This window comes from Gorilla gorilla, chromosome 10 (assembly GCF_029281585.2).
Source record: "Gorilla gorilla gorilla isolate KB3781 chromosome 10, NHGRI_mGorGor1-v2.1_pri, whole genome shotgun sequence".
NCBI lineage: Eukaryota > Metazoa > Chordata > Mammalia > Primates > Hominidae > Gorilla > Gorilla gorilla.
This window is the reverse complement of record NC_073234.2, coordinates 17,225,656-17,243,987: the sequence shown is the minus strand read 5'-3', so window position 1 is coordinate 17,243,987 and position 18,332 is coordinate 17,225,656. Positions and strand designations below refer to the sequence as shown.

At 47.8% G+C, this 18,332-nt stretch overlaps 2 protein-coding genes across 7 annotated transcripts in view; one reads left to right on the top strand and one right to left on the bottom strand.

Annotated features, from left to right (window-relative positions):
- WNT5B (Wnt family member 5B) overlaps positions 1-18,332 on the bottom strand; it is a 125,731-nt gene that overhangs the window by 43,553 nt on the left and 63,846 nt on the right. The window lies entirely within an intron of this gene.
- The window catches only part of FBXL14 (F-box and leucine rich repeat protein 14), a 30,169-nt gene continuing 23,263 nt past the window's right edge, over positions 11,427-18,332 (top strand). For 3 of the 6 annotated variants that reach the window (XM_031000766.2, XM_055357533.2, XM_031000767.2), the window contains exon 1: positions 11,427-14,200. In XM_031000766.2, the coding sequence (XP_030856626.1) occupies positions 13,049-14,200 (1,152 nt within the window). In that variant the 5' untranslated portion in view covers positions 11,427-13,048. Of the gene's footprint in view, positions 14,248-18,332 lie in introns of all 6 variants that reach the window. The other 3 variants (XM_019039202.3, XM_031000765.2, XM_031000768.2) reach the window with 2 other exon arrangements.

Sequence of the window (18,332 nt, the reverse complement as noted above, 5' to 3'; positions counted from 1 at the left end):
TCTGTCTGTCACATATACTCACTCTCACACACACACCCTCCCCCACACACTCACACACTCTCTCACACACACACTCACTCTCACACACACCCCCACACACTCTCACACACACACTCTCACACACTCTCACTCACACACCCTACACACTCTCACACACCCCTCACACACTCTCTCACACACACTCACCCCCACACACACTCACCCCGTCACACACTCACACACACCCACACACACCCCCCACACACTCACATACACTCACTCTCACACACACCCTCCCCACACACTCTCACACACCCTTCCCCACACACTCTCTCACACACACACCCTCCCCCACACTCTCTCACACACACCCTTCCCCACACACTTTCACACACTCACTCTCTCACAACACTCTCACACTCACACACTCACCCCACACACTCACACGCACACCCACACACACACTCTCACACACACACCCCACACTCTCATACACACCCCTCACACACTCTCACACACACTCACCCCCCACACTCTCACAATCACCCCACACACACTCACACACACTCTCACACACACCCACATACTCTCACACACTCTCTCACACACACCCACACACACCCTCCCCCACACACTCTCACACACACTCTCACACACACTCTCACACACACACACATTCACACACACACTCACACACTCACTCACACACACACCCTACACACTCTCACACACCCCTCTCTCACACACACTCACCCCCCCACACACACACCCCGTCACACACTCACACACCCACACACACCCCCCACACACTCACATACTCTCACACACACCCTCCCCACACTCACACACCCTTCCCCACACACTCTCACACACACACCCTCCCCCACACTCACACACACCCTTCCCCACACACTTTCACACACTCTCACACACACTCACACTCACACACACACTCACCCCACACACTCACACGCACACCCACACACACTCACACACTCTCACACTCACACGCACACTCACCCCACACTCTCATACACACCCCTCACACTCACACACACTCACTCTCACACACACCCACATACTCACACACACCCACACACACTCACCCCCACACACTCACACTCTCACACACCCCCCACACACTCACACACTCACACACAGTCACCCTACACACTCTCACACACCCCTCACACACTCTCACACACTCACCCCCCCACACACCCCGTCACACACTCTCACACACACCCACACACACTCTCACATACACTCACTCACACACACCCTCCCCCACACACTCACACACACTCACCCCCCACACTCACACACTCTCACACTCACCCTACACACTCTCTCACACACACTCACACACCCTACACTCTCTCACACACACTCTCACACACTCACCCTACACTCTCACACTCTCACACACACTCACCCCCCACACACTCACACACACACTCACCCCCCACACTCTCACACACACTCACACTCACCCTACACACTCACACACTCTCTCACACACACTCACCCCCCCCACAACCATCACACACTCACACACACCCACACACACTCACCCCCCCACAGTCTCTCACATACACTCACTCTCACACACACACCCTCCCCCACACACTCACACACACTCACCCCCACACTCACACACTCACACACTCACCCTACACACTCTCTCACACACTCTCACACACCCTACACACTCTCACACACACTCTCACACACCCTACACTCTCACACTCTCACACACACACCCCCCCACACACACACACTCACCCCCCCACACTCTCACACACACTCACACTCACCCTACACACTCACACACTCTCACACACACACCCCCCCACACACCCCATCACACACACACACCCACACACACTCACCCCCCCAGTCTCTCACATACACTCACTCTCACACACACACCCTCCCCCCCACACTCTCACACACACCCTTCCCCACACACTCACACTCACTCTCTCACACACTCACACACACACACTCACCCCCCACACACTTTCTCACACTCACTCACACACACCCTCCCCACACTCTCACACACCCTTCCCCACACACTCTCTCACACACACCCTCCCCCACACTCTCACACCCACCCTTCCCCACACACTTTCACACACTCACTGTCTCACACACACTCTCACACTCTCACACACACACTCACCCCACACACACTCACACGCACACCCACACACACTCTCACACACACACCCCACACTCTCATACACACCCCTCACACACTCTCACACACACACTCACCCCCCACACTCTCACACACACCCCACACACACTCTCTCACACACACTCACACACACACACTCACCCCCCCCACACACACTCTGAGCTATTTTGGCTAGCAAACCAACCAGAGCCTTCGAGTGTCTTCCATGATCACCACGCCTCACCGTGACCAGGTCCGGCTCACAGTATGGTCAATATCACACTCACTGTTAACTCTTTTTTTTTCCCAAGCCAAAGGTACTTTATGAGGAGTTGTTCAAATACATAACGGGACAGCAGTACTCCTAACAAGCAAAACATACCACATATTTACATGGCGCTTTAAAGATCTCAAAACATATTTGCACATCTTTTTTTCTTTTATTTTCAGTTGACATGTAAAAATTGTACACATTTATAGAGCACAGAGTGCTATTTCTATCCATGTATGCTATGTGTAATGGATCCAATCAGGGTAATCAGCATATCCATCACCTCGAAAACCATTTCTTTGTGTTGGGAACACTGAAAATCCTCTCTTCTAGCTTTTTGAACAAATAAAATAAATTGTTAACTATATTTGCCCTACGGTGCTTTAGAACACTAGAACTTATTCCTCCTGTCTAGCTGTAATTTTACATCCATTAACCAACCTATTCCTGTCCTCCCCTCCCTGCTGCACTTCCCAGCCTCTTTCTTTCAGACAGGGTCTCCCTCTGTTACCCAAGCTAGAGTGCAGTGGTGTGATCATACCTCACTGCAGCCTCGACCTCCTGGGCTCAAGCAATCCTCCCATCTTAGCCTCCAGAGTAGCTGGGATCCCTGGTGCGCACCACAATGCCAGGCTAATTTTTGTATTTTTGTAGAGATGGGGGTCTCCACATGTTGCCCAGGCTGGTCTCGAACTCCTGACCTCAAGTGATCCACCCGCCTTGGCTTCCCAAAGTGCTGGGATTACAGACGTGAGCCACAGTGCCTCGCCCCTACTTCTATTTCTATGAGCTCAGTTGTTTTTAGCTCCCACACATGAGTGAGAACATGTGGCATTTATCTGTCTGTGTCATGGACCTCTCTTTACGTGGCATCATAGAGTAACTGCATCCTAGCAAGGCGGACTGCTAAACTTATACTGTTAACACAGCAAAGCATGGTGGCTGGGATATGGGCTCTAGATCCAGATCACAGAATTCAAATTCCAGTTCGGCCAGCTGTTTGGTCTTGAGCCAGTCCCTTCTCTGGGCTGTACTTTCCTCATCTGTAAAACGGAGATAGTAATGAACCCTCTTCATAGGCTGTAAAATGAGCTGCTGTCACAATTAGGGAAGTTCATAAATGTAAAGACCTTAGAAGAAGGCCTACTGCTCAATCAACGCTCTGTAAACATTAGGCTGTTTTCATTACGGTCTGTCACCGTACTAGGAGGTTACACACATTACCCCAGTCAACCCTCACAAAACTCCCAAGATGTGGAAATCACTGGTTCCATTTCATAGATGAGACAATGGAGGCTCTTAGTGGTTAAATTACTTGTCCAAAGTCATAGAGCTAATAAGTGACAGAGTCAAGATTTTATCCTAGAATTCATCTGACTGTAAAACCTAAGTTCTTTTCACCACACCACTGGAGAAAAGTTCAACCTTTGTATCAGAGGAGCTTATGATCTAAACGACAGAAGACGGAGGGGGGCGGGGGACTATAGTTTTGTCCTACACGATTTTTATTTTGCCAAAAAAGAGAGAGCTTTTAAGAAGTATAATTTAACAAAAGTTTTAAAGAAGGGGAAAAAAAAGATGGGTACTAGGAGGTTCTACCAGTGATTCTCAGTTCTGTGATCCGCAGTTCCCAGGTAATGCTGACAGCAATGTGAGAAACGCAAATTCTCAGGCCTCTCCCCAGATGTCCTGCATCAGGAAGCCCTCAAGTTTATTCTGATGCCTAGTCAAGCTTCAGAATCACCACGCTAAGCAAAGAAAGAGTAACAGTTGGGCCAGGCGTAATGACTCACGCCTATAATCCCAGCACTTTGGGAGGCTGAGACGGATGGGTCACCTGAGGTCAGGAGTTCAAGACCAGCCCGGCCAACATAGTGAAACCCCATCTCTACTAATAATACAAAAGTCAGCCAGGCGTGGTGGCAGGTGCCTGTAATCCCAGCTACTCGGGAGGCTGAGGCAGGAGAATCGCTTGAACCCGGGAGGCGGAGGTTGCCGTGAGCCGAGATCATGCCACTGCACTCCAGCCTGGGTGACAAGGTGAGACTCTGTCTCAAAAAAAAGAAAGAGTAAGAGTTGGTAGTGAAACCATAGGTCCAAGGCCACAGGACGGATGGATGTCTGGCAGAAGAGGAGTTCTGGACTATTTCTTTGCGCATGAATGGAACATGCTACCCTTCCTGACTTACAGAGGAGAAGATAAGATGCAAACAGATGGCTGGCTCTACCTGAAAGATCATTCTCTTATGCGCCTACACTTTTGTTATGTTTCCAGTCCTTGAACCTGTACATTTCTTTTTCTTTTTGAGACAGAGTCTCGCTCTGTCACCCAGGCTGGAGTGCAGTGGAGTGATCTCGCTCACTGCAACCTCCACCTCTCAGCTTCAAGCTATTCTCCTGCCTCAGCCTCCCGAGTAGCTGAGATCACAGGCACCCACCACTACGCCTGGCTAATTTTTTGTATTTTTAGTAGAGACGGGGTTTCACCAAGTTAGCCAGGCTGGTCTCGAATTCCTGACCTTGTGATTCGCCTGCCTCGGCCTGCCAAAGTGCTGGGATTACAGGCATGAGCCACTGCGCCCAGCTTCGAACCTGCACATTTCTTTAAAACAGGAAGTACAGTTTTAAAAAAGTGTCACTGTCAGTAAATGTACATCTGTATAATTCTGAGGCACATCTGTAAGGGTTTCTTTTGTTTTTTCTTTTTCAAAGTGCATCTTTATAAAAGAAAAAAACAAAAACAGCATTTACTAGGTCCCTACTATGTGCCGGGCATGCACTAGGCCCTTCCTTTCTCGTGGATGTTTTCTTAACGCATCTCACCACAGCTCCGTGAACGACAATCACTTTCGTTTTATAGATGAGGAAATTGAAGCTCAAAGAATTGAGTGACTTTGCCATAGGTCATGCAACAGACTACAGTGGGAGGGCAAGGATTCAAACACACAGCTTCAGACTCCAAGTGTGGTGTGAACGCAGCTCACGGGAAATGGGAACAGAAAGCACGGGCACGTAGGGGAGAGTCACACGTGGACGCCACAGGCAGGACACCCTGAACTTCCCTCTTTTTCCATCCTTGTCTGGTTCTATTGTTAGAGAGAAGAATGGGGCAAATGAGGAGAGAGCTGACTAAAACAATTTTTTTTTTTTTTTGAGGCAATCTCGGTTGTAAAAACAGTTGCAAAGTCCAGACCATGAATTAAAATTTTCTGACTTCAGATACTGAATTTCCAATTCCAGATACATAAGAGTTAAAATAAAGGTTTCTCTTTTCTCTCTCTCTCCTCCCTCTCTCTGTTACCCAGGCTGGAGTGCACTGGTGTGATCACGGCTCACTGCAGCCTCGACCTCCTGGGCTCAAACTATCCTCCTACCTCAGCCTCGTGAATAGCTGGGACTACAGGTGCGCACCACTGTGTCTGGCTAATTTTTTAAATTTAATTTTGTAGGGATAGGGTCTCCCTGTGTTGCCCAGGCTGATCTCGAACTCTTGGGCTCAAGTGATCCTCCCACCTCAGCCTCCCCAAATGCTGGGATTACGGGAATGATCCACCGTGCCCAGCCAGATCTCTTATTCTTGGGAAAAATAAAAGCCAAGAATTCTTTAGGAAAGTGATTTTTTAGATTTTTTAGATTAACTGATGCCTCAATATGGAAGATCCATAACAATGTATGACAATACATGGTTGCTATTGTCATGTTCTTATTTTTTTCTAAACAATATAAAACTTCAGCCTATTCTCTAAAAAAATTTCCACTATAATGTAATGACATTCTTCCCATCAACACCTATTCAAATTCTAGGTTTCACTATGGATCCTCCAAACTGAGAACTTTATTTCTATCACTCTGCTGGCACTTCTAACACTAACAAATACTGTCACTGTCACAGGTATTTTCTAGCTCACCTGCTGGATCCCAAGTTCTTAAAGGCAAAAACGTAATCTTCTACATCTTTGTTTATTTCATAGCACAGAGCAATGTATATAATTTGTATTAATATTCTCCTGAATTTTTTTTCTTGAGAGATGGTCTGGCTCTGTCACCCAAGCTGGAGTGCAGGGGGGCAAGCACAGTTCACTGCAGCCTTGAACTCCTGGCCCAGCGGTCTTCCCGCTTGCCTCAGCCTCCTGACTAGCTGGGACTACAGGTGCATGCCATCATGCCTGGCTAATTATTTTTATTTTTATTTCTTGTAGAGATGGGACCTTGCTATGTTGCCTAGGCTGGTCTCAAACTCTTGGGATCAAGCAATCCTCCCACCCTGGCCTCCCAGAGTGCTGGGATTACAGCTACCCTGCCCAGCCTGAATGATTGAATAAATTGAAAACCCGTCTTTCTAAGTGTTCAGTGACCTGGAAATGGGTACATTTACAACACACTTTATTTTTCTAGAGTTGTTCTATCTACCTGTTTTGTAACAAGTACCTAAGGTGTTTGTCAACACTGAACAAACAATACCTGATATCTGAGATTATTCTATTACCGTATTTCTAATTCTTTGGTTGGGTGCCTGAAACTACAAAAACACCTATTATAGTTAACACTCAAAAGTTGCAAATAACAAATTACAAATGGCAACCCGATTTCAAGAGTAAAATGGCGTGACCATCCATCGGGCGTGAATAGTAATAGCACAGCACTCCCTTTCACCTCCGTGGGTTTTCCAGTGTGGACAATATAGCACACATTCACCCTCACGGGAAGCCTCTGGCTACCCAGATCACAAGCCCTTATTTTTACGGTAGTGGATAAAGATGATCCTAAGCCTACATTTACAAGATACAGCAAGCTAATAATTTGGGGGAACATCTCAAATATCTCAGGGGGTTCCTGGCAATCTGTTGATGTGAGAATACTTTTCACCTATTTTTCTCTTTTTTCTATCTTTATTTCAAAATGTTTGTCCTGCTAAAATCTTTTTTAAATTTTTAATTGTAAAGTACACACAACATAAACTTTGTCATCTTAACCTTTTTTTGTTTGTTTGGTTTTGGTTTTTTTAGACGAAGTTTTGCTCTTATTGCCCAGGCTGCAATGCAATGGCACGATCTTGGCTCACCGCAACCTCCACCTCCCGGGTTTAAGTGATTCTCCTGCCTCAGCCTCCCGAGTAGCTGGGATTACAGGCATGTGCCACCACGCCCGGATAATTTTGTATTTTTAGTAGAGACGAGGTTTCTCCATATTGGTCAGGCTGGCCTCAAACTCCTGACCTCAGGGTATCTGCCCACCTCAGCCTCCCAAAGCGCTGGGATTACAGGCGTGAGCCATCACGCCCGGCTAATTTTGTATTTTTAGTAGAGACGAGGTTTCTCCATGTTGGTCAGGTTGGTCTCGAACTCCTGACCTCAGGGGATCTGCCCGCCTCAGCCTCCCAAAGCGCTGGGATTACAGGCATGAGCCACCGCGCCTGGTCCATCTTTAAGTGCATAGCTCAGAAGTGTTAGGTATATTCACAATATTGTGCAACCAATTTTCACAACTTTTCCATTTTGTAAAACTGAAACTCTATACCCATTAAACAACTCCCCATTCCGCATCAGCCCTCTCCCCAGCCCCTAGCAATGATTATTTTTTCTGTTTCTATAATTTTGACTACTCTAGATACCTCATATAAGTGGAATTGTACAGTATTTGTCCTTTTGTGACTGGCTTACTAACTTAGCACAGTGTCCTTAAGGTTCATCCGTGTCTTACTATGTGTCAGAATCTCCTTCCTTTTCAAGGCTGAATAATATTCCCTTGTGAGTATATACCACGATTTCTTTATCCATTCATTTGTCAATGGACATTCGGGTTGCTTCTAACTTTTGGTATTATGAATATCGTTACTATGAACATGGATGTACAAATAGCTCTTCGAACCCCTGCTTTCAATTCTTTTAGGTACATACCTAGAAACAGAATTGCTGAATCATATGGTAGCTCTATTTTTAATTTTTTGAGAAATGGCCATACCATTTTCCATAGCAGCTGCACAATTTTTTATAATAGAGATGGGGTCTTGCTATGTTGCCCAGGCTGACCTTGAACTCCTGGGCTCAAGCAATCCTCCCGCTTCAGTCTCCCAAAGTGCTGGAATTACAGGTGTGAGCCACTGTGCCTGGCCCACAACTTTACATTCTCACCCACAGCGCACCAGGATTCTACTTTCTCCAGATCCTTACCTATACTTGTTATTTTCTGTTTTATTAATAGTAGCTATCCTTATGGATATGAGGTGGTATCTTACTGTGGCTTCCATTTGCATTTCCCTAATGACTAATGATGTTGAGCCTCTTTTCATGTGCTGTGGATCATCTGTGTATCTTCTTTGGAGAAATGTCTGTTTAAACCCTTTGCCCGTTTTTAAATACGGCTTTTTTTGGTGGTTGTTTCTGCTTAAATCTTTTATTTGCAATCAGTGAATCAAATCCTCACCCTCTCTTATCTTTAATATTCTGTCACAAGTGTCAAGAGAGAGATGCTCTCCTACTTAGAAATACTGAGCAACAGAATGAATGTTACTCTCAAGAAACCTTGAAGTTGGAAAGGCAGCATTTTATTATAAACCTCAGATTACTAATGGCTGCCCAGAACTCTCGAAGAAGTTTCGATATGTATGAAGTCTTTCATAAAGAGATTATTATTTATATTATCCATCTCATTCACTTCAGTTCAACAACATTGACAAAATGTCTACTACATAGCAGGCATTGTGCCATAGATACACTAGAGTTCAAGGAAAATAGACACAAAATATTTTAACTTTTTTTTTTTTTGACAAGTTCTCTTGCTCTGTCGCCCAGGCTGGAGTGCAGTGGCACAGTACCAGCTCACTGCAACCTCTGTCTCCTGGGTTCATGCGATTCTCATGCCTCAGCCTCCCGAGTAGCTGGGATTACAGGCATGTGCTGCCATGCCCGGCTAATATTTTCGTATTTTTTTTAGTAGAGACGGGGTTTCACCATGTTGGCCAGGCTGGTCTCGAACTCCTGGCCTCAAGTGATCATCCCGCCTCGGCCTCCCAAAATGCTGGGATTAGAGGCATGAGCCACTTTGCCCGGCCTATTTTAACTCTTCTGACCCAACCCATAAACTAGACTCTGGGCCACTATTTTTGGAGATATATATATATATATATATATATATATATATATATATATATATATATATACATACATACTTGAATGAGGAGTTAAAAGCTACAGAGCTCTTCTGATCTTTCCTGCCAGGTCTTCCCCGTCTGAAGGAGAAAGTATGAATCCTTAGGTAAGCCTGATCTTTGGGTTGGGCCTCTCAATTTTCCCACCCTACCCAGGTGAAAAGCACACTCCATCTGAAAAATCTAGAATTAAAAAAAAAAATTCTTTGTAAGGCTTTGGAGAGACTCCCTACACAAGGCTATCATTTCTGCTTTTAAATAGGCTAGTTAAAAAACTTATGGTTGCGACTTGTTAAATCATATACAAAAATCTCGACCAGTTTTAAAAATATGAAGAGCAAGCCACAGGATTTTCTACATTGGTACACATCTTTGCCAGACAATCAGTCTCCTGTCTATACATACTCTTCATATATTTTTGTGTCCTAACTCTGAGCATAAACCAAAACTCCCAAGAAGTTACTGTATTCGAAGTTATTCTTAATATCTGGAGCCTGCATTAGGAACAATGTATAATTGTTCCATGGGCTAAGGAGACAGTATGCTAGGCTCTTGGCCTCACAGAGTGTTCCTACTGGAAAGGTCCCTGAAGATTACCTAGTCAAATCACCCTGGTGTTACACAAGGAAACCGAGACCCAGAAAGGAGAGTCGTTTCCTCAGCAGCATAAAGTCACCAGGTGTTCAGATTCTGCATAAGGCTCATTCTACGCCCTAGTTCCTTTTCCCCGGGAATGCTTTTTCTGTGATGCTTCTTGATGCTATATTTTCCTATTTATTGAAGGTGAAAATAGTCATATTGCTGAAAATCCTTATAATATATACTTGAGTGCCTTAAATAAAAGGCTCTGTGTTAATAAGATTCTAGAATTCAAGAAAAACTGTTGCTAGAACGAGGACCAGATGGCCAACTTCTAGAGAAAGTGCTTCCAGACACCTCTGAATGACTCTTCAGATTTGAGAACAAGGGCCTTTCTAGAGAAGGAAAACCATTAGGCTCCTTCTTAGTCCGAGGCTGGTCAGGCCCCTTGTCTAAAATTCCCCCCAAATGTGTGGGGTACTTTGTTTTTTATTAAGCAGGATTAAGTTACACTAAGGTGCTTTGGATTAAGGCCTTGACATCAACCCAAACACATCTAGGTGCACAGAACAATCAAAAAGTGACTTTCACGCAGAATTTAAGGTAAACGTTTAGGCAGAAGTGACTGAGAAGAATAAAAGCCTAGATAACCCCCAGGAGAAGAGTGAAGCCCAGGCATACCCCAGAATCGTGACACTTACTGCCACCGTACATCTGGATGTACTGGATGACTAACAGTACAGTCTATTTTTTCAAGAAGGTTATAAAAATCTATGGGCTTCACACTGCGTGTAATGTGGGTGAGGTAACAAGCTGGCGAGAATGTTTGCTTCTGCATTTCCTGATTTAGGAAAGAGGAGTGGTAAGGGTGTAAAAGGTGTATTATGCCTATTACTGAATCTGTATGTATTTGGTCTAATAGTGGTTGCTTGGGCAAAAGTTACTCTCCTACACTGAATATGGAACCCCTTCCAAATCTTGTTCAGGTCCTCAAAGAATCAATGAAACCATTTTCCCTTTCTGATAAATCCGCTTGTCTGGTATCTAGTTGTGTGGATCCATAAATTAAAATACAGAGGATCATTTTCTCTGATCCAAAAATTCTTGGTTTGGGGGTAGTTAAAATGAAACTTCTGAAATTCTATCCTTAGTACGGACATTTAGGACCCAGGGGCTACATCCTAGAATGGAATTGTGCCCTGCTTCCATAAAACAGTTGATAAACCAACAGACACGACTGGATTGTCTTAAACCAAGTTCAACTGTCATTCCATTTTAATCAAAAAGTAAATTGGATACAGCATATACGAATATATTGACTGTCAGTACAACTGAGCCATACAACTGATAGTCTAAGGCTGATGACAAGGAGAAAGCTCCTAAAACAAGGCTTAGGGGAAGGCTGTTCCCCTGTAAGCAAAGCGGGCTAAGGGCATTGGTGGCGCAGCAGCGTTCAGAAGTAGAGGGAAGTTTTGATGTATCAAGTACCGAGGGAAACACACACAGCGTGTCTGGAAACCATCAGAAGATGCTAGAAGGAAGTAGTCATGGATAATTCTAGAAATTTCTAGAACACCGACTGGAGGGGGTCATTGTTTAAGATGAGTACAGCCGAGTTTCTCTCCAATTTAAGACACAAGACTGGAGAGAAAGGAGTCGTAGTAAACAGCCCCAACCGGGAGAGCAGGGGGTGTGATAATGAGGCGTTAAGGGGCATTAGGGACAGTAAGAAAAGGAGAGTTGGGTGACGATTACTGAGCACTGCTATAGGGGGAGGCTCTCGCAGGGATAATCAAGGGAGAGGGGTGTGAAATAAGGGTAACGAATTGTAGGGGTAAACTGTGGGAAGGGGCTGCGCAGACTTCGACAGCAAAGAAAAAGAAGGAACGGGGCTGGGGCGTGGCCCAGAGAGGGAACGGCTCAATAACGGGCTACGGGGTGAAAAGAAGCCGGGTGGGGAGGCGCTCTGCTGACAGCTGCCGCTCCCCCATGGCGCCCACAGGGTTAAAAATCAGGGGCCACGGGACCAGGCCGAACTCGGTTTCCAGGGCAACGGCTCCACAGTTCCGGCAGCGCAGGCCCGTACCATTGCGCGGGCGCGGGGGAGCGGGAGCGGCGGAGGGGACGCGCTGCAGGGCGGCGGAGCCGGGGCCGGCCCGGGCGCTACCAAACGCACCGCCCGCCTGCTCGCCCGGGGTCTGCGCCGAGCCGCGCTCCGGCCGGACGGCCGCGGCGTCCTTGGTGCGGGGGCCGGCAGCTCCCAAGTGGCCGCGGACGGCGGGGGAGAAGGAACGCACGCCGCCGGCCGGGATTGGCCTCCTGGTCCCCCCGCCTGGGCGGCGGAGTGCGGGCGGCCCGGGGCTGGGAGGTTTGAAAAGCGGGCGAGAGACAAAGGCAGCAGGAAGCCTCCTCCGCGCCCGGAGCCCGTGCGCCCGGCCCCCGGGGCCCCCTCGCCGCCCGCCGGCCCGCGGAGCAGCGGCGGCGGCAGGAGGCGGAGGATGCGGCAGGGGGCGTGGGCGCGGCGGCGCGGGCGGAGCGGCGCGGCCCGGGCGCGGCGTGGGTAGAGCCGAGGCGGCGGCGGCGGCGGCCGGCCTCCGGGAGCGAGAGCGAGGCGCCTTCCCCGCCCGGGATGTGAGCGCCGTGCGGAGCCCGGGGCGGGGGAGGGCCGGGCCGGAGGCGCAGCCGGCAGGAAGGAAGAACGGACGGACCAGGAGGAGGAGCGGCGGCGGCGGCCGGAGCCGGAAGGCGGGGAGGGGCCGGCCGTTGGGCCCGAGGCGGCGGCGGCGGCGGCGGCGGCTGGGGAGAAGCGCTCTCGTCGCCTGCCCGAGGCCGGAGCGGCGGGGCCCGCGCCTCCTCCCCCCAGCGCCGCGGAGGGGGGAGGAGGAAGATGGAGACCCACATCTCATGCCTGTTCCCGGAGCTGCTGGCCATGATCTTCGGCTACCTGGACGTCCGGGACAAGGGGCGCGCGGCGCAGGTGTGCACCGCCTGGCGGGACGCCGCCTACCACAAGTCGGTGTGGCGGGGGGTGGAGGCCAAGCTGCACCTGCGCCGGGCCAACCCGTCGCTGTTCCCCAGCCTGCAGGCCCGGGGCATCCGCCGGGTGCAGATCCTGAGCCTCCGCCGCAGCCTCAGCTACGTGATCCAGGGCATGGCCAATATCGAGAGCCTCAACCTCAGCGGCTGCTACAACCTCACCGACAACGGGCTGGGCCACGCGTTTGTGCAGGAGATCGGCTCCCTGCGCGCTCTCAACCTGAGCCTCTGCAAGCAGATCACTGACAGCAGCCTGGGCCGCATAGCCCAGTACCTCAAGGGCCTGGAGGTGCTGGAGCTGGGAGGTTGCAGCAACATCACCAACACTGGCCTTCTGCTCATCGCCTGGGGTCTGCAGCGCCTCAAGAGCCTTAACCTCCGCAGCTGCCGCCACCTTTCGGATGTGGGCATCGGGCACCTGGCCGGCATGACGCGCAGCGCGGCGGAGGGCTGCCTGGGCCTGGAGCAGCTCACGCTACAGGACTGCCAGAAGCTCACAGATCTTTCTCTAAAGCACATCTCCCGAGGGCTGACGGGCCTGAGGCTCCTTAACCTCAGCTTCTGTGGGGGCATCTCGGACGCTGGCCTCCTGCACCTGTCGCACATGGGCAGCCTGCGCAGCCTCAACCTGCGCTCCTGTGACAACATCAGTGACACGGGCATCATGCATCTGGCCATGGGCAGCCTGCGCCTCTCGGGGCTGGATGTTTCGTTCTGTGACAAGGTGGGAGACCAGAGTCTGGCTTACATAGCCCAGGGGCTGGATGGCCTCAAGTCTCTCTCCCTGTGCTCCTGCCACATCAGTGATGATGGCATCAACCGCATGGTGCGGCAGATGCACGGGCTGCGCACGCTCAACATTGGACAGTGTGTGCGCATCACGGACAAGGGCCTGGAGCTGATCGCTGAGCACCTGAGCCAACTCACCGGCATAGACCTGTACGGCTGCACCCGAATCACCAAGCGTGGCCTGGAGCGCATCACGCAGCTGCCCTGCCTCAAGGTACTCAACCTGGGACTCTGGCAGATGACGGACAGTGAGAAGGTCAGGTGAGGGCGGCAGCACCAGCTCCCCTTGTCCCGCCCTGTTCATCCTCCCATTACCACCGCCCCCACACACTCACACGCACACTTACGCACAGATCATTGCAGCGGATGAGATGGGGCTATGACAGAAGCCTCAGGCTCGTTTCCTCCTCCCTCCTCCAGCCCCCTCCCGGCTTCCAGCCCATTCTCTTTGCAGCTGGGGTTCCTACCCTACCCTACTCCCAGCTCCTTTTCCCCGCGGATGGAGAGATGGACTCTGCTGCTTACCCACCCACTCCCCTGCAGGGGGTGGAGGACTGATTCAGCTACTGTATCCCCACTGCTGTGACTGGAAATGGGGGTGGGGAGTGACTGACTGGTCTTTTCAACCCTGGGGAGTTGAGGAAAATGTCTGCCTTCACTTCAGCTTTCATTTGAATACTGTGATCTGGTTTTTATTTTGAAATGTATAAAAAGCAAACCCAGCTACAAAGGCCTTTTCACCCTTCTTCCACTTTGTAACTAATCCCAGTCTCTTCTCATCACTCCTCCTCTTACAGTACTCTGCTATTCATGCTCATTTCATTTTCTTAATCTTCTTTCCTGTTTAAAATTTTTTTTTGGAAAAAATTTGAAATCATGGTCCTTTTTTCTGCTGAATATATTCTATATATTATATATATATAAATTATATATATATATACATATATATGTCTGGCTACCTCGTTTTAGTTTACTTTTTTTCTGAAGCCCTGGAATTCTACAAGAGAGATATTTTGAGACTGAAACATGTTTGTGCCTAGACTGGAAAGATGCCCTTGGGTTTGTCCGTCTTTTTGTGTTGGCTTCTTCCCAGCCTCCATCCGTCCAGTGTGCCCCACTTCCACATTCTGGCTATAATTTCCTTTTTCTCCTTGTTCATTGGGATTTGAGGACCTATTTCTAAATCTTAATTTATAGCACAAATAAGTGGGAGCAATGAGAGTTGAACCGTTGTTTTTGTTTGAGATGCAGATTGTGTCTTGAAAATGATTATATATGCAAATTCTGCCCTACCCTCACCCTCTTCCAAGTTTCCCCCCAAAAAGGTCACACAGTGCAGCTTCCTGTGGGAAACAGGAGCAGAGCTGGCCTGCAGAGCCCCTGGGGCTGTGATGAAGCTCATATCTTATCTCTGTTCTATTAACAAAATGGGAGTTTGTGGGTTTTAAAAAATTCCGTTTCTAAATGGAGGAATAGATGACTTTCTTTCTTTTGGTGGGGGTTGGGACTTGCGGCTTTAAAGAAATCACTTCTGAGTAGGATGCATATTTTCGTCGGAGTTTTGTTGTTATTTCTTTAGAGTCCTCCACAGCAACATGCAAGACCATGGAGTTAAAGAAACCCAGAGACCTTTATCAATTAATTGTACTGTTTGTGAATTTGTATAAATAATAACAGATCCTCTTAAAACGTTTATATTCTTACAGTAAAAGGTTAAACTGATATTTATATAATAAAAGAGGAAATATGAAGTATGTTTTTGAAAAAAAAAAAAACAGCCTTGTATCTGCGAATTATTTTTAAGGCATTGTGTGCTTGGGTACATGCCAAGGTAGGAGGTGTTGTTTGTATACTCTAAGAGGACGCAAGGTGGAGTTTGGTGCATCCTATGTGGGGGTGAGTCAGTCAGCTCATGGGTAAAATTTTATTCTGTATAAGGTTTACTGCTGACATGTTTTGTTTCTAGAAATGTGATTAGACTGGAGATTTATATAATAATTTTTGGCTTTAAACTTTCAACAACGTGGAAATTTAAAGAAATTGAACAAAATGAAACTTTTTAAAAAACCAGATTTGTATGTAAGTCACAGTTTCCCCGAGTGGCCAGTTTTTCTCTGGGTGAAAATGAGATCTAGAGGTGATGTTGAAAAGTGGATCACGACGTGGGCAAGAAAGACGGATTTTTTTTACCCTGAGAGTGGGTGTGGGGAGGATGTGAAGGTGGAAGGACTGAAGCCATTGTTCAGAAAAGTTAAAAGAAAGAGCGCTGTCCTTGCGTGCTTGCCGGCTCAGTCATGCATACTGAATCTCCCAGTGTGAGCGAGGGTCCGGGTGGAAAGGAGGAGGGCAGCTCAAGCCCTCTTTTTAACATTCCCCTCCAGGCCCGGCTGTAAGGAAGCACTTTCCTGGGGGATGGGGAGCTTGGCCAGGATTTTGCACATTTGCATTTTAGCACTTCCAATAGCCGAGGCTGGCCGCTGGATCCACTCTGTCAAGGGTTTTTAGACTGAAATCGGGGCAGATTAATGAAATACCAAAATTCCAGCGAGAGTTCCCTTTGGTAGACAGTAACAAAATAATCTGACACCCTGTGGTTTGGCTGTGGAGACCTATGGGTGTGAGTGCTCCAACAGGGGAGTGGTTCATATTCCTGGTTTCACATTGGTCTTGGTTGTTTCTGAGATTGTTAAAAAAATACTGATCTCAGCAAGAGCTGATAAGAGTAGTATAAAACTTTCCTGGATCAACCCCTCTTTCCAGGAAGAGGGCTGGAACCCAGGTTTCTCTTGGGATAAGATTGTTTTGTAAAATGTCCAAGCTTTCTGCCTGAGCATATCACAAAAGCCGCATTGTTCCTTTTTGGAGAGTCATCACAATTGGGTCTAATTGAGCCTGACACTAGATCCATCTTCTGTTTCTTTGGGGAAGGTGTGGATCTCTTTCTTCCCACTTAGGTTACAGTGCTTAATGCCTGGGAAAAAAAAATGTGTGAAGCCTATTAAGAAGTAGGGACTCTGAATTAGGGTCAGCTTTCTAAACCAGCATTTGACACAACTCCTGAAGGTTACATGGCAGTGGGTTCTTAGTCTGTTTTTCTTCCAAGAGACTGCATGGCTGTACAGATTCAATTGATAAAAATTTGAGCACCCAAGTCTTAGGCTCTGTATTCACATTCTTCATTTTAATACGCAAAATATTCCTACCACCTGTAACGTGAAGCATGTTCTTCTGTTTTGTCTCCTTTTTACGTTAAATGTTAAATATACGCTTGACTAAAGGTCGGCAAATTGATGTTTGAAAGTTACGACCATGGTCTAGCTATATCCTTATCCCGAATGAGGCATACTTAGCATAGCCGGAGCTTCTCTGGGAAAGATGATAAACCACCTAGAGTGGTTAGTGAAGGTCAACTGCTCATCTCTCAACCTTTTTGGATGGAAAGCAATTAATGTGTTGAGAACCTATGTGTGTTTTACAAGGTACTTGTAAGTTTTAATCTTCAAAGCAACCTGCTGAAACAGGTATTATCCCTGTTTTCCAGATAAGTCATAATTCCTGCCGTAAGTTACCCAACCAGTAAGTGAGGGAGCCAGGATTCAAACCTAGGCTCCATTTCTCCATTTCCCTCCCTCCCTTCCTTCCTGTCTTCCTGTCTGCCTTTTTTATTTTTTTTTTGAGACAAGGTCTTGATCTTTTTTTTTTTTTTTTTTTTTTTTTTTGAGACAAGTCTTGATCTGTTGCCCAGGCAGGAGTGCAGTGGTACAATCACAACCCATTGCAGCCTTGACTTCCCAGGTTCAAGTGATCCTCCCACCTAGCCTCCTGAGTAGCTGAGACTACAGGCGCACACCACCATGGCTGGCTATTTTGTTTTTGCATTTTTTTTGTAGAAACAGGGTTTCACCATGTTGCCCAGGCTGGTCTCAAACTCCTGGGCTCAAGCGATCTGCCCACCTCAGCCTCCCAAAGTCCTGGGATTACAGGCGTGAGCCACTCTGCGTGGCCCAGGCTCCATTTCTAAAGTCCAGCTCCCTTCTGCTTGATGAGAAGATTTAGTTACTCGTCATACCTTGGTTTCCAGTAAGGTGACCCTCACAGAAGTGAACGGTAGCTGTTTGAACACCGTATGAACAAGCTTATGCCATAGGGCAGTACTTCAAAGGGAACAGGGGAGACTCTTGGTGGTATGAAAAGTTGATCCCCGCCATACCTACAGGAATGGGAGAAATGCATTGAAGAATAGAAGAGCTAAAGGACATGAGTTGATAGTACACTTCGCATGGTGGTACAAAAGTTAAAAGGCACTCCAGGGCAGTTCTTAGAGTAACAGAAACAAACTTGGTTCA